Here is a 16977-nt window from a genome sequence, read left to right as displayed (position 1 = left end):
GTCAATTACCATGGAATTACAAGTAAGAGTAGTTTGAAGTTTAAAAACTTTGTGCAATCCAGCAGCTTCTGCTTGTGCTAGTTTCTCTTCAGTCATTTTCACCACAAATTTCACAGTTGTATCAGTATGGTATTCTTTATAATCAGAAATTAATGCTGGTGTTTTATCTGTTCCATTTAGCATAGGTTCTAAAACCTGTTCTTTGTATACCTATAAAAGATTTAAAAATAAGTAATTCTTTCATGACACACATTCATGCTGTTATTCTATAAGTCATGCAATCTTTAAAACTTCTCGATTCCAGTGGGGAAAAAGGGGAAACCTCATCTCTATCATCTCCTGCCCAGTCACTACAGTTGACAATACATGGGGATCTCAACGGAGAAAGACGATATACAAGGTACTGGTTCTGATCTAGCTCATACTCAAAAGGCAACAAGAGGCTGAGAGTACAAAGCAGATGGCATCAACTAGCACTGACCAGGTGACGCGCGTACTTTTAGATCCAATACTGAATGACATGAGTTTATTGACCATATTTATAAGGGTTCAAAACACGATTTGTTATGTACTCTTCTAGTCATTGCAACATAAACAGAGACAATAGTCTTTTTAAAAGCTAGCTAAGTCATTCTACATTTAGATAACTTTTAAATTACCATTGGAATATTCCAATGAATGTGTCAAAAGTGTATACATGAATGTTTAAACACTACAGACACAGGGCAAACAATCATATTCTCACCAGAAAGGACTGCCTAACACAACTGCCACACACAGCTCACAGGCAGCTCACGTCTTATACCAACCTGTGTCCAAGTTCTAACGGGAAGCTCTGTAATCTCCACTGTGTTTCTATCCACCACAAATATTTCACCACTGACTGCATATTGGTTTTGACCAAGTTCTTGGATTGTTCCTTTAAAGTTTTTGTAGTTTGGAAGCTGTAGAGAAAAATAAAAATACCTAAAGGCCCCGACTTCTCACCTGAGTGCCAGTGCCACCTCTGAATGCCCCTTAGTCGATGACCTATTGCTACCGACAGGTTCACACAACTGAAACTAAATTCCTCCCGTCGGCAGTAGGCCCGCTCCAAATAATCACTCAATCTTGAATTCACAGCTTCTGTTAATATACTCTCAACAGCCCCCCAAATCTCAAAACCTCAGCACCACTTTTCCTGTTCTTCCAAGAATGTCGCCTTTTTTTTCCAGATTACCCCTCCATCCTTCCTTCTCCCCTAGATTAAAGATCCTTCACATCCAAACTCCTCAGACATTAGGTTACAAGCCAAGCTAATCTTCTCGCTTTCTCCAGTGATGTGCCTTCCAGATCACTACTCTTCTTCCACGTTTCTCTTGAATATTTTGGATATTCTCACTTTCACTCACTCTACCCACCAGGCCTGACGGTTGTTCAGCCCTCCACACCCCATGCATCTATACAAATCTTACTTAGCCTTCTCAGCCTAATGACAAGTGATCTCTCCCTCTTCTAAAATTCCTATGTGTTATCATCACTAAGAAATCAGGCGTACAGCATAGGACACTTCTGCTCACTGAGCAACTGTTAATATCTTCTGTCACGGCAAACTTCATGCCCAGAGGTCTCATCTTGACAACAGACTAACTTTTTGAAGACAGAGATCATGGTTCTTTATCTTACCACCTAGCACAGTATCATATATAGAATATATATATATATATATATATATATATGAAACAAGTATTGATCAAATACACTGAGACAATAAATACTCTAAATGTATCTGAAATAAAATAAAATGCTATAATCGTTAAAATTAATTTGATACTTCTGTTAGAAATATTTTAAAGTACTTTAAAGTATTTAGGAGAAAAAGGATGTTAAATCATCCCCATAATCTAATTTTCTTTTAAAATACAAATATGAAATCAAACTTGGAGAGAAATACTTAAAAATATTAACAGTTTGTTTCTATATACAGGGAGTATTTTTTCCTCTTTGCTTATTTATATTTTCTACAATGAGCACTATCATTTTTGTAATACAAATATTCTTCTATTTAAGTGTATCATGATAAAGGGAAATTTCTAGATGATTTTAAATCACGTAGAAGAGCGTAAGACTTTTTTGAGGGTTTTTCTTGGAGGGAGTTTGGGGGAAGAACTGAACATGATGAATGATATAAGGTAAGGGCAAAAATGAAAAATATGGGGATTATTAAAATATATACAAGGTGTCTTTAAGCATCCTTAATGGCTCTAATATCACTTAGCAGTATAAGAACAATAACATAAAGTTGCATATAACTTTGTCATAAAAACGTTATCCTCTATATAAGTTAGATATTTGAAAGCCTGAACTACAGGGTACTTAAAAATTTTAATAAACAGTTTCTCCCATAAACCTTATATCCAGGCTTTTTCCAAATTCTATATCTTTTTTTTTCTCTTTCTTTCTTCCTTCCTTCCTTATTTATTTATTTATTGCTTGCTGCATTGGGTCTTCGTTGCTGCGTGCAGGCTTTCTCTAGTTGCAGTGAGCGGGGGCTACTCTTCGTTGCAGTGCGTGGTCTTCTCATCGCGGTGGCTTCTCTTGTTGCGGAGCACGGGCTCTAGGCACACAGGCCTCAGCAGCTGTGGCTCGTGAGCTCTAGAGCTCAGGCTTAGTAGTTGTGGCGCACAGGCTTAGCTGCTCCGTGGCATGTGGGATCTTCCCAGACCAGGGCTCGAACCCGTGTCCCCTGCATTGGCAGCAGGATTCTTAACCACTGTGCCACCAGGGAAGTCCCCCAAACTCTATACCTTTTACAGTAAGCACACAACAAGTTACGCACTAATAGGGTCCTTACTGTCTACAATACGTTCTAAAATGAAAATGATTCCATTACTTTTCTAAAATGACTGGCCTTTGTAGTTTACACATTATCATTTGTTAAAACAACATAAGCAATAATTTCTACGTAATCACCATGGGATGAGGATCCAAGCCTTCCAGCATCCGTCTGACGTTGTTCACAATCTCCCTAGCATCATAGTTGGGTAGTTTACAAGCCCATCCTGTGCCGATGCCCTCAGCACCATTTATTAAAACCATGGGGATTATGGGAATATACCACTCAGGCTCTACGCGTTGATTATCATCATAAAGGAATTTAAGCAGGTTGTCGTCCACAGCAGGGAAAAGCAGTCTTGCCAAAGAGCTAATAAAAGGAAAAAGAAAGACATGGAGCAATATCATGGTTTTAGAAAATAAAACTTCATACATAATTAAAGACTTTACATTTCAAAAAATCTTTTAAAAAGAATGCATTTGTTAAGAATTTTGGTTACACTGTGCTTAATTTAAATTTAACAATAAAATTTACCTAACCTTATTACCCAATATATTTCTCTCAGGCACAAAGCCAGAATAAGACAGTCTTGTTTTACTTGTTATTTACTGACTTACCTTCCTAAATTCTTAGTATTGATAAATTACCTTTTAAGGATTTCCTCTTATTCTGACTAAACCACAAAACCCATCTTCAGCCTAAAAAGTAAAGTTGGATCAGAAAAAATCCTTACATTCATTACGACTGGTTCCACCAATAATTCATAAAAACTGAGATCAACAAATTTCATTCTATATGTGATCAAATAATTTGGAACATTCACCCTCAACATAATACCCAATCACCTCTCTCCGTAGTTATAATTCTATCACACATTTAGTTAGTTCCAATAAACTTCAAATAGAGCTTTATACCACTATATCAGCAAATGATTACCTTAACATCGTGAAAATGTAACGAGGACTTGCAGCATCTTTGCCCCCGTGAAGCCGAGTTCCAAACTGACCGATGGGCTGAAGCAAGTTAATGTTGTTACTCCCCACAAAGTTCTGAGCCAAGTTCACGATAGTCATCATCAGTGCTTGCTGCAGAACAGAAACAGACAGAATACAACATTCACATTCCAGATTTTCTAAATGGATTTCCTAATTTTTATTAAAACCCAAACTCTCAACTCTTTTACATTTTCAAAGAACTTATAAAAGAAAAAACACTTCATTATGCTGAATTATCCTTCTCCTATCCTCCTTCATGACCATAAGTATAGTTCTCAATTAATTCCAATCTCCATGCTTACTTCTCCATGATGATAAGCAGACATCTCGGCAACAGATCCAGCCAACTGTGCAACTTTTACTTCGCGTTTATCATTCCTCTTGAAACAGGTAAATAAAACTTTTCGTTGGCCTGGTTTAAAGCCTATTTTTAAAAACAACAGCCCTCTTTTAAAAATATTGCTCGGGATATAGTTGTAATGTTTCTTTTAGTGACAACAATGTTTTACATATTCAAGAGAAAAAAGCAAAGATATAGTTTGCTTCCGAAAAATAAGTAAAATTGTTTACTTGACATTCTGTAACAAAACGAGTACATACTAACACATTTTATACCATCTCAATCTATTCCAAAGTGAAGAACCAATAGAAAGACACCCTCCGGTCTTAAAGAACTGCTCAGTGGCACCAAATTCCTTTCATAGGAGTTCCCGAACACTCATATGAGCATTCTTCTTGCTCTAGGCCAGTGAGCACAGTAATAAACTTTTCAGTATATGCTAGCTATCATCATCATCAACGTGGGCGCAGAGCATGGCAGAAGCAAAAGGATTATAAAATATGGCCACTTTCCTTGAGAATTTTACAATCTAATTGAGGAGGAAAATTAACACAAATAAAATAAGAGGCACACAATTATCGGCATAGACGTTTATAGGCATCTGAGACCAATTTAGACGGCGATTATTAGGGAAGACATCAGAGGACGGATGTAACTCAAAGCTAGAACTACATGGATTAGTAGAACCATCTATTATTAGCTGAAATACCAAGGAACGTGAAGATCAACTAATCTGCTAAAAGTTATAAAGCTCAAAATGCTCTAGATAGAAGACTAAAATCTGCTCTAAGTACCGGGTAGCAGTTTAACTTTTCTGTCAAGTTAAATAAGTTAAAAGCATTAGGTTTTGGGTATTGAGGAGTAAAGGTGTTTTTAAAATTCAGTCTCCAATAAATACTTCAGAACTTATCAAAATCACATTTTACTTTTTATTTTAAAAAGTCTCCAACAACTTGGGGCAAAAGCTTTAAAATTCTGCAAGGTAATTTTCTTAAAAAGTTCAAAAAGGGTTTGAAAGATCCAAATAAACAATATAAAATTTCAGAACTACTAAACATCTTGAGAGCAACTTCAGAATTTTTAAATTTATTATAAGGATGGGTTAAAGTACATTAAATTAAAATATACTCAATGACATACAAAAATGAAAAAGTGTTAAACAAAAGCTACTTACCATCAACAAGAGATGGTATAGACCTTTCATTGTCTGAGTTTGAGAAGAGAATCAATTCCTTGTTGATGAAATCATTGTAAGTCAAATGCTTTGTTGCTGTACCATATAAAAATTGCTAAGAGAAAAGTTATATAGCAATTATGTCACGATTACTGCATGAATTTTAGCCTTTTTCTCTTTCTTCCCCAGATCACCACTCTTTATGACTAACCTCTGGTAAGCCATGTAACCTACGCTGTCTCCGATCTTCCATAAAATTTGTTAACCATTCTTTTCTGTCATCGATCTTCTTCTTACTGAATGCCTGAAAGATTCCAGGTAACAATTTCATACATTAAAAATAAAAAGAATTTCATTATAAAATTAAAATTTATAAAGGCAAATAACTATTAATTTCTGGGAAATTAGCTTTTTTCCAATATGCTTTTATCAAAAATACATTTCAAGAGTGGTGTCTGAATTAAAGAACTATGAAAGCAGGCCATAATCTGCGGTGATGGGGAATGACACCAAGATTAACTAGGTTGGGCTTAGAATTCTAAAGAGACTTATCACAGAAAACCAAGATTGGAAGAAAAGTATGGCAGAAAGAGGGAATGGATATTAGGAGAGATTTTTTTAAATGAACTTTGTTACCAAGGTAATGGCAGCATCATCTTCAGGACCAGCATATCTAAATAAGATGCGGTGCCTTTCCATATCAGCAAAATATTCCTTGGCTTCCTTAGCTGTACTGGTACCCAACCCTGCACAATTTTAAAAATAAAAGTGGAAACAAGCCAGACAGAGACAAACAAATACTGTATGATCTCACTTATACGTGGAATCTAAAAAAAAAAAAAATCTATGTCAAACTCATAGTAACAGAGTGTAAAACAGTGGTTGCCAGGGGCTGGGGGGAGAGGGAAATGGGGAGATGTCAGTCAAAGGGTACAGACTTTCAGTTTAAGATGAGTAAGTTCTGGGGAATCTAATGTACAGCATAATGCCTACAGTCAATAATACTATATTGTATACTTGAAAATTGCTAAGAGAGGGACCTCCCTGGTGGCACAGTGGATAAGACTCCACGCTCCCATTGCAGGGGGCCCAGGTTCCATCCCTGGTCAGGGAGCTAGATCCCATATGCATGCTGCAACTAAGCGTTCACATGCCGCAACTGAGAAGCCCATGAGCCACAACTAAGGAGCCCACATGCCACAACTAAGGAGCTGGCAAGCCACAACTAAGGAGCCCGCGAGTCGCGACCAAGGAGCCCGCAAGTCACAACTAAGTAGCCCACCTGCCATAACTAAGACCCAGTGTAACCAAATAAATTAATTAAAGAAAATTGCTGAGAGAAGATCTTAAAATGTTCTCTCCACAAGAAAAAAAAAATATATAGGGATAATGAGCAATATCCAGAATAGGGGAAATTACACAGGACAAACAATCCAACTTTTTGAACAAATAAATTACAAGAAAAAAATATGAAAAGAGAAGTAATGTATTAAGATTAAATAGACTTATCAAACAAAACCAATGTGTGGGCCTTGTTTGGATCCTGATTCAAAAAAAATAAAAACTATAAAAATGAACATTTTAATACAGTCAGGAGAATTTTAACCTGGATTGAATATTTAAGGCTATTAAAGAAAGGTATGATAATGGTATTATGGACAATAAAATAAATTCTCTTAGAGATGCATACTAAAGTAGTATAGAAATAATTAATGCCTGGAAGTTATTTCAAACTAATGGGGTGGCAATGACAAGAGTTCAGATGAAACAAGATTGGCTGCAGAATGGTGACTGTTTAAGAACACGGGGAAGCCCATTATACCACTCTCTCTACTTACATAAAATTTTCCCTAACAATTTTTTTTTTTGCGGTATGCGGGCCTCTCACTGTTGTGGCCTCTCCCGTTGCAGAGCACAGGCTCCGGACGCGCAGGCTCAGCGGCCATGGCTCACGGGCCCAGCCGCTCCGCGGCATGTGGGATCTTCCCCGACTGGGGCACGAACCCATGTCCCCTGCATCGGCAGGCAGACTCTCAACCACTGCGCCACCAGGGAAGCCCCCTAACAGTTCTTTAAAAATCAGCCATGGCTGTTTCTAAAAGCTAAGAGAGACAAACTTTCAAAATATTTTACAACGCTCTCATAAAAATAAATTTACGTCAGTAGTAACTTTACAAAATTTAAGTGTTTTAGAATACAAACCTTTGTAGTATTTTATTTTCCAGGCTTTCTGGTTTTCTATATGTTTTTTCCACTCATCAAATTCAGGAATACTATAGAAGGAAAGTTCCTGCTTATTTTTGCTAGCCTTAAATGAATAATTAAAAAAAAAAAATTAGATTTTCTGCTACTGTTTAAGACAACAGTATAAAAATATATTAATGTAAATAGTACCTTTACGATAGGAGTAATGAACTCTTCAAGAAAACCATGCTTCAAAAGTGATGGCCAATTGTGATGGATGAAATTAATAAGCAGGCCTTTTATGTGAGAACCATCTTGATCCTAAATAAATGTTAGTAAAGAGTGCTATAATAACTTATGAAATATAATTACTTACAAAACCAAATTTTTAGATGTATGAATGCAGCGATGAGGCAAAATTCCATTCAAATTTTACCACTGTGCTTTACAAAACATTCTTTGGATGATCACCATAAAGAATTTTTTTCTTAAAATTCAAATAAAGAATATAGCAAAGTGACAGACTAAATCTTTCTGTCATTAAATATGCTACCATTTTTTTTTATAGTTTGCCCAGATTTCACTAAAAGAATGATTTAAAGATGGAAATTAATGAAACAGGGTTATAATGCTACTTCACTGGAAGGAGAAATCCATGGAGTACAGGTATTCAAAAGTCTTCTCTTAACATAAAAACTGATAAATTTCTGCTTAAAACTATACAGCAGCTGCTCATTGAATATTTTCTCTAGAAATCCTTTCAATTAGAGGATGTAAGAGACAAGCAGTTGGATGCATGTGGAATTCTTCCTTTTCAATTTTCTACTTCTTTCCTAATTACTGCCATTTCACTATTCAGGTCCTCCAATTTTTTTGTGCATGCCAAATTATGCCATCATATACAAATGTTAGCCATTATCCTATTGATTAATCTTTCTTGTAAGTTTCACCATTTCCTTCCTGCTTATAGATAGGTGGGCTTCAACCCCATAATACTACAGTGTGTTCTACTCTTCCCATACTTATTGCATTTAAAAATATTTTTAAAATACCTAACCAAAGAGGTGGTTACCATAAATTAGATAATGTAGAATGTGCTTCACACAAACTGTGCCATTAAACAGTATCTTCCCCCGGATGTAAACACAATCACTTCTGCGTCCACCATCTTGGGACAAATTTCATGAAACAAATATCAAAAGGACATTCTGAAAAAGATATGTTTTAATATGTGGCAACTTTTAAACTAACCTGATCAGTCATAATCATAATCTTCCCATAGCGTAAGGTTTTCAGCGATTCTGCATCATCATAACTTTTCTTGTATTGTAGACCAACTATCTTAATGATATTGTTTATTTCTGCATTCTCCATGATCTGTGCAAATATGAAAAGGACGGAAAGTATTTTAGAGTGTCTCCAGAGACCAAAGGTGAGTCACAGGGATGCATAAAATTCACAGTGCTAGCGAGGCACTCAAGTGCCGCGGGCACGGGCGCAGATACGCACCTGCTTGTGAGAGGCCTCCCGCACGTTGAGGATCTTGCCCCTGAGGGGGAAGACCCCGTACCTGTCCCTCCCAATCACGCCCAGTCCGGACACGGCCAGCGACTTAGCAGAGTCCCCTTCCGTCAGTATCAGCGTGCACTCCAGGGAGTGCCTGCCACCTGGGGGCAGAGGACACACATTCCAAAGTTCTCCAGTCCGCCCATGACAGTGCGGAGCCGAGAGACTGATGATCGCAGTGACCACGGAGCGCTGTAAGAGCATCTTACACCATGCTCAGGGTAACTTAAAAATTAAGTGCATTTTATGGAACTCCAGCCCCCCCCGAAAATTAGTAATCTGTGGTACATATGGCAATTTTAGTGAAGTAAAACCATACTCTGAACTTAGAACCCTATGCTCTATATGTGGAAAGTTAAAACAGTCTCTAACTGAATAAACACAAACTTAAAATCTAAAAAACAAATCTGAAACTTACCAGCATCATTAGCATCGTCCAGTTTGGGAATACCTTTGATTTTACTGTACTTTACTGATGAACACTTCTTGTTCAGCTGCGTCTGAGCCTTAAATTTCACCCAGTTCAGGATACTTTCCACAATGCCACAGTTAGAGGCCTAAAAATCAAAAAGTAATAATATACAAGCAAGCCAGAAGTTTATACGCTTAGCTAAAATTAGTGTAATACTTGGAATCTGTGCAGTTATAAGGCAAAACAATAGTAGTGATGATAATAATTGTGATATATGCTGGTAAATATTATTCTAACTACAGTAAAACCAACTCAGGCAGCTATTCACAATGACCTATTGTACTGAAATGTAAACACATGAAAAAAAGGCCGATCTTACTACATATGAAAAAAGTTCTATTACAATAAACTCCATAAGAAATATACATAGCTTTTGTTACAAGTTAGTTTTGTGAAAATTAACACAGTAAAAGCTGATCCACCTTTGAATTTACTACCTGGGAAATTTTAGACACTGACATTTTTGATGTCCCTCAACACAAAAATGTGAATCTTGAATTCCCTATGACAAAGAAATATTAACATGAAGGGAATATTAGGATAAACTCAAAGATCTTATGGGAAATTCCCTGGTGGTCCAGTGGTTGGGACTCTGTGCTTCCACTGCAGGGGGCACGGGTTCAATCCCTGGTCGGGGAACTAAGATCCCTCGTGCCTCATGAAGTGGCCAAAAAAACAAAAACAAAACAAAAAAACCCTTATGAATAGTCCTTATTTTTTTAAAAGTTTGGCACTAAGGATTTCAACATTACATATGTGTCATTCTGCAGTGAATTAATGTGTGACAAGATGTCAAACCTTCCCCAACCTCCCCACAAGAAAAAGTAAAGCGTCTCCAAACAAAATTGGAGTTATTTATTTTTCATCAACCTGGGTAGTATGATTTTAGGTGTATGAAATAGTTTTCTGGAATGTTTCAGATATAAAAAGTGAACTATGTTGTCAAATCTAAACTTTCTCTGCCAAAAATGAAAATGTGTAAAATCTAAAATCAAATTACAACTGTTAATGAGGGCAGAAATTTGGGCTATCATTAACACTGGGTTATCTGTATTCAGAATTCATTATGATTAGACCCAACAGTACTATTCTATAGGCCTTTAACTAAAACCTAAAAAACAACTTTTCTTTTTGTTTGTAAGACCCTACCTTTGAAATTCCAAAACCAGAATTTGATAAAAATATTATTTCTACTGCAATTACATGATACTCCTCCAAAAAACTATAAACTTCCAAAGAGGAGGGGCTGTAATTTATTCATCTTTACATTCCCAGGGCAAACATATTTAAGGGCACTTTAGATAGGATCATTTAATATATGTTTGATGGTCCTGGTGAACAAGAGAACTGAGACAAATCTTGCTGATACATAAGAGGCTATGAGAAATTATTAAGAGCCCCAAGGCTCAGTTATAAATAGAAGATTTATTATTTATTTATACTCTCACCTTGTTTCAGAAAAGCTAAGGCAGCCTAAATAAATATGCACAAAGTAAAATGAAATTTTAAAATATGTAGAATATGGTAAATTTTGTTATGCATATGTTACGAAAATTTTTTTTAAAAAACTACATAAAGGTAAAAATCAGTATATGAATTTGAAGTAAGTAGAAAGGATGAAATCAGGAGTCCTATAAGGACCTGTACACTTTTTAGAGGCAAATCTGTCTTTATAAAGGACAATGCGAAGCTAAAAACACAATTAGTTACATGAGTCCCCACTTTAATGCTTGGCAAAATAATCGACTGCTTTATGAAACAGTGTCTATCTACCCTCTGAAGTTTTCAGAATCAAGCATACCAGTTTTTAGTATAAGTATGCCTGTACCCACAATTAATATAAGAAAGAAACTAATCCAAATAATTAGAATGATTTAGAATAATTAGAATAAATCAAGAAAACTACTTAATCAACTCTCAATAAAAAAACAAAAAACAAAACAAAAAACACTGAAAAATAATACAGATTTTACTCACTGCTTTAAAAAACTTTTCTGACAGTTGGCATTTGGATCCAAAACTTTTGGGCTGCAAAGTCATGTTTTCCTTAGTCTGAGAATCAAAACTTGGATTTTCGATAAGGCAGTTAATAAAAACCCATATATGGTTTTTTACCTGTTGAAAACATATCAAAAAAGGTCAATATCAGAACTGATATTATTTAATAATTCAACAGAATATATAAAACATCACTTACTTGAAATGGTTTCACTGACACACCAGCTTTGTTCTTTTTCTTAACTACTTCAATCAGTTTACCAACAACTTGGTCTACTACATAATCCACATGCCGTCCACCCTGAAGACAGAAAAAAAATAGAATCCAAAATCTTCTATAGTTAAGGTAGCAAAATAGTTACGTATTCATTTTTTTCTAGAATGAGCGTTTAATCTTCACCACAACTTTGTGAATTCAGTATGACTATATTATTAACCCTATTTTCCAAAGAGTTAAAATGAGTCTCAGAATGCCAGAGTTGGGATTTAAAAAATAAAGTCTTTTTGGCCATAGAGCCAATTAGCAACTCCATAAGACTCCATACAAAGTGAAAGCAATCAAATAAAAAGAAACATGGAGGGCCTTCCCTGGTGACGCAGTGGTTGAGAGTCCGCCTGCCGATGCAGGGGACACGGGTTCGTGCCCCGGTCCGGGAAGATCCCACGTGCCACGGAGCGGCTGGGCCCGTAAGCTATGGCTACTGAGCCTGCGCTTCGCAACAGGAGAGGCCACAACAGTGAGAAGCCCGCGTACCACCAAAAAAAAAAAAAAAAAAAAAAAAAAAAAAGAAACATGGAAGTGAGAATAAACACTGGCCTGGTGGTGGCAGTAACACTCACAAGACTGACACTTAGGGACCGTGGCAGCCATTGACAGTTGTCCATTCAATATCCATTCTCTCCTTTTACCTTATGACAAACCCCAATTTGTTTGTTTTTAACTGGCAACATACCCAATTAAAAATATTCACCAATCTAGACTCCCTCGCAGCTAGAGGTAGCCACTTGACCCAGTTCTAGCCAGAGATGCTAGCAGAGGTCTACTGGATGGGGCTTCCAGAAAAACTATTGCATTCTTTTTTTTTTTTTTTTTTTTTTTTTTTGCGGTACGCAGGCCTCTCACTGTTGTGGCCACTCCCGCTGCGGAGCACAGGCTCCGGACGCACAGGCTCAGCGGCCAAGGCTCACGGGCCCAGGCACTCTGTGGCATGTGGGATCCTCCCAGACCAGGGCACGAACCTGTGTCCCCTGCATTGGCAGGCAGACTCTCAACCACTGCACCACCAGGGAAGCCCCAAAACTATTGCATTGTTGATCAAAGGGGAGAGGCTCTAGTTGGCATATGCATTTGCCCAAACTCATTCCCTCTCCCTAGAATTTGGAAGGATGCAGCATGAGAACGAAAGCCAAATGCTAAGGGTGGCAGAAGAGTAAGCCAGGAAGAGCATAGGTCCCTGATGACACTCTGGAGTCACCGAACCAGACTAACACTGCCTACCATCAGTCCCCAGTCATACGAGGAAGAATAAAACCTTTACATGTTTACAAACCACTGTATACTAGGTTTCTGTTACACATAACAAAATGCAATCATATCTGATACAGATTTCTGTTGACTAGAGAAAGTGATGCTAGATTATAAAAAAAAAATAGAAAAAAAAATAAGTTCAAACTTGAACGAGTGACAAAGTGACAGATCACTGCATTAGCTTATTCTAAAATACACACTTGTCGTGCCTAATATTTTACTATGGTCAATGGATAAATGCTTATAGATGAGAAGAATTTCATTTGATTTGGAAATTTAAAAGCCTACAGAAAAGGGTTCAAACTCCTCAGAATGGCAGCTAACACATTTCACAATCTGACACCAAAACAGACTCATCCCCTATTATTTGTTCTTTTACACTCAAAACTCAGAGAACACAGAATAAGGAATTTATCATTCTAAATGTCATAAGATATAAATGTATTCAATTATTAACACTAATCATATAAACTTATTTCTCAATGGATGTTTAAACTATAAGACAGCTATTTCATAGAAAATAAGCTTTTCTATTCATAAGTCAATTTTGATTTCACAAAAGCAGATTTGGGTATTTTTTGTTTTTGTTGTTCATTTTATTGTTTTTAATGAAGCACTGTTCTACCACTGACTTGGAAACAGAATTAGTGGACTTACTTTTGTTGTTGCAATGCTATTTACAAAGCTGATTTGCTGGAATCCTTTTTCACTCAGTGTGAGACAAACATCCCATCTTTCATTTGCAAGTTCATGAATAACTTTTAGGGCCACTCCAGTTTCATCCAACTTGTCTTTCACATAAAGATCTACATAACTGCGAAATCCATTTACCTAATAATTTGGAAAACAAAAACAAGAAACAATTTCTCTCCTACTGGCAGCTGAACTAGGTGAATGCCAACAGGTACTCATACTCTCATTTCCCCTCATTCACAACACCTCTCAATCTGCAGATCCCAACCTTATTCTACTCCTTGATTTCTGCCCTTTAAAAAGGAATTCATTTCCGCATGTACTTGACAAAGAGAGGTTATGAAGGGACAGCTGGACAGGTAAATTATTATAAAATTTTTCAAAAGTTTAAATTTTTAAAATGACCAAGTAGACCTCTAGTTTGAGTTGACATGTAGAGGACAAAGAAGAAGTTTTCTTCTCCTTTACAAGAAAACAGCTGGTCAGGTGACAAATTTTTTATGTATCTTCAAAAGCTTGGGATCACAGGACAGCTGGCCATCCTAAGTCTGAAGACAGAAAGGTGTCTGTAGGGAGACACAGAACCTAAGCCTTTTGCTTAACTGGGACAGAAGCTACTTGGTTATATAAGCCCATAGGAGCCTTAAGCCAGAGCTTCTGATTAACTGCTACAGGACACATGTGGACCGGCATGAGAGTGTGAAGAACTTGAGGGCTGTGGTCAAAGGGTTCCTACTCTTTTCCAGGAACCGTAGAGCAGGTTTTCACAGGGCAGATCAGAGAGAATCTAGAACAAGTTCCCCCCATGGGGCCAGCTGGGGGAGAAGAGCAGCCACTGGGAATCCCACCCAGACCCATCTCCCTTATCAAAAAGAAAAACAAATAACAACAACAGCAAAAAACCCCTTAATCCACAGGGGGAAAGGGCACTGCTGGAAAGCCTTGGTGAAGTATCACTGCAGCTGGGATGAAGTAATTCTGCCCCGGGCCACCCCACCTCACCCCCATCTCATTTAAGTTTACATTTTTAAAAGGCTTATTCTGCAGGGCAGGGAGCCTAAAGGATACTGAATGAGAACACTGGCAGTTACCTGCTGCAACTAGGGCGAGAGAACAGAGGACAAAGGGACAATCCCCACCTCCAACGGAGGGGCAGACACTCTTGTGAATGCCAGACCCCTGAGACACAGGCTCACTGTGTGCTCTGAAGCCGGAGACTTAGTCAGACGTGGGGGTCTCCACAACCTACAACCAGGCTAGCAGGCCTCGAATAACAACAGTGGTTCTCAGCTGGAAGAGCAACACGAGACAGACCCTCCTTGAGGGGCAGCTCCAAGGGAAGGCCCAAAGCGAAAAGAAGGGACAAAAAACATTCTAAAGTATCTGGTGCCCATAGCAACAACAGACTGCAAATACGGCCCAGTCTCTGTCCAGATTAACATGAACCCTCACACTAAAGCCTAGGTACTCCATATCTATTACCCTATACAACATAGCTGATTTTCAGCAGAATCTTACAAGGCATGCCAAAAGGCAAGAAAAAAACAGTCTGAAAAGACAAAGCAATCATCAGAACCAGACTCAGATGTGTCATGGATGTTTTAACTATCAGATAAGACATTTAAAATAACTATGGCTAATCTGTTAATCTCCAGTAGAAAAGGCAGACAATATGTAACTTCAGCAGAGACAGAAGCTTTAGGAATGAATCAGTTGGAAATCCTAGAAATCAAACACAGTAGAAGACAAGAAGAATGCCTTTGGCAGGCTCAGCAAAAGACTTGAAATAGTAGAGGAAAGAGATCAATGAACTTGAAAATAGAGCAATAGAAATTAAACTATAACACAAAGAGAAGAGAGTGAATAAAGCAGAGCAAAACGTCCAAGAGCTTGGGACCCTACAATATATGCATAACTGGAACACCAAAAGGAAAAGAAAGAAAAGCATGTAAGAAATATTTGAAGAAGTAACAGCCAAAAATTTTCCAAAATTAGTGACAGACACCAAACAATAGATCCAAGAAGCTCAGAAAACACCAAAGAGACTAAGTACCAAGAAAACCAAAAAACACCACCAAAAAAACCAACCAACAACAACAAAAAAACATATATACACCTAAGCATAGCATACTCAAAGACAAACAGAAAATCTTCAAGGCAGCCGGAGGAAAAACAAACACTTTACCGAGGAAGAAGGATATGAACTACAGTAGAAACCATGCAAGCAAGAAGACAACGGAGTGACATTTTTAAAGTATTGAAAAAATTAAACTATCAACCCATAATTCTACACTCAGTGAAACTCTGTATCCTTTGGAGTGAAGGAAAAGAAAAGACTCTCTCAGACAAACATAAACTGACGGAATCTATTGCCAGCAGAACTATTCTACAGAAAATAAATATTAAAGGAAAATCTCCAGGCAGAAGGAATATGATTAAGATCAAAAACTTAGATCCACACAAAGAAATTAACAGCATTGGAAATGGAATAAATGAAGGTAAAATATAATTCTTTATTGTATTTTTAATTACTCTAAAAGATAACTGACTGCTTAAAGCATTAACAACATCACTAGTTGTGGAAACATTTCTGCCATCATTTCTTCAAATATTTCTTCCACCTCATTCTCCTTCTTCTTCTGTTGTTTATAGCACATGTAAAAGTGAAATGTATGATGTACTGTTATAAAGTCCCTCCACTACACATGGGATACACACAACCCTATGTTCACAGCAGCACTATTCACAACAGCAAGACATGGAAACAAGTCCATCGATAGGTGAATGGATAAAGAAGATGTGGTACATGTATACAATAGAATACTACTCAGCCATAATGAAATAATGCCATTTGCAGCAAAGTGGATGGCCCTAGAGATTATCATAAAAGTGAAGACATAGAAAGACAAATACATGATGTCACTTATATGTGGAATCTAAAAAGATGATACAAACGAACATATTTACAAAACAGAAACAGACTCACAGACTTAGAGAACGAACTTGTGGTTACCGGCGGGGGAAAGGTGGAGGGAGGGATAGTTAGGGAGTTTGGGATTGACATGTACACACTTCTATATTTAAAATAAAATGCCTTTCCATGAAAAAGTAAAGTCCTTTCACTACACATGAAGTGATAAATTATTTGAAGGTGGACTCAAATCATTCACAACTGTGTATTATAAACCCTAGGGCAACCACTAAAAACATTT

General features: G+C 37.2%; 1 protein-coding gene across 4 annotated transcripts in view; it reads right to left on the bottom strand.

Moving 5' to 3' along the window:
• The window catches only part of TOP2B (DNA topoisomerase II beta), a 68974-nt gene that overhangs the window by 19076 nt on the left and 32921 nt on the right, over positions 1-16977 (bottom strand). For all 4 annotated transcript variants that reach the window (XM_032629584.1, XM_032629583.1, XM_032629581.1 and 1 more), the window contains exons 8-23: positions 13730-13903; positions 11744-11845; positions 11524-11661; positions 9493-9631; positions 9018-9175; positions 8760-8885; positions 7719-7829; positions 7527-7632; positions 5961-6070; positions 5536-5628; positions 5325-5439; positions 4113-4234; positions 3752-3900; positions 2953-3184; positions 810-944; positions 10-210 (exon numbers count right to left, since the gene is read on the bottom strand). In XM_032629584.1, the coding sequence (XP_032485475.1) occupies positions 10-210; positions 810-944; positions 2953-3184; positions 3752-3900; positions 4113-4234; positions 5325-5439; positions 5536-5628; positions 5961-6070; positions 7527-7632; positions 7719-7829; positions 8760-8885; positions 9018-9175; positions 9493-9631; positions 11524-11661; positions 11744-11845; positions 13730-13903 (2211 nt within the window). The remainder of the gene's footprint in view (positions 1-9; positions 211-809; positions 945-2952; positions 3185-3751; positions 3901-4112; positions 4235-5324; positions 5440-5535; positions 5629-5960; positions 6071-7526; positions 7633-7718; positions 7830-8759; positions 8886-9017; positions 9176-9492; positions 9632-11523; positions 11662-11743; positions 11846-13729; positions 13904-16977) is intronic.

This window comes from Phocoena sinus, chromosome 4 (assembly GCF_008692025.1).
Source record: "Phocoena sinus isolate mPhoSin1 chromosome 4, mPhoSin1.pri, whole genome shotgun sequence".
Taxonomy (NCBI): Eukaryota; Metazoa; Chordata; class Mammalia; order Artiodactyla; family Phocoenidae; genus Phocoena; species Phocoena sinus.
This window is presented reverse-complemented; position numbering and strand designations above follow the sequence as displayed.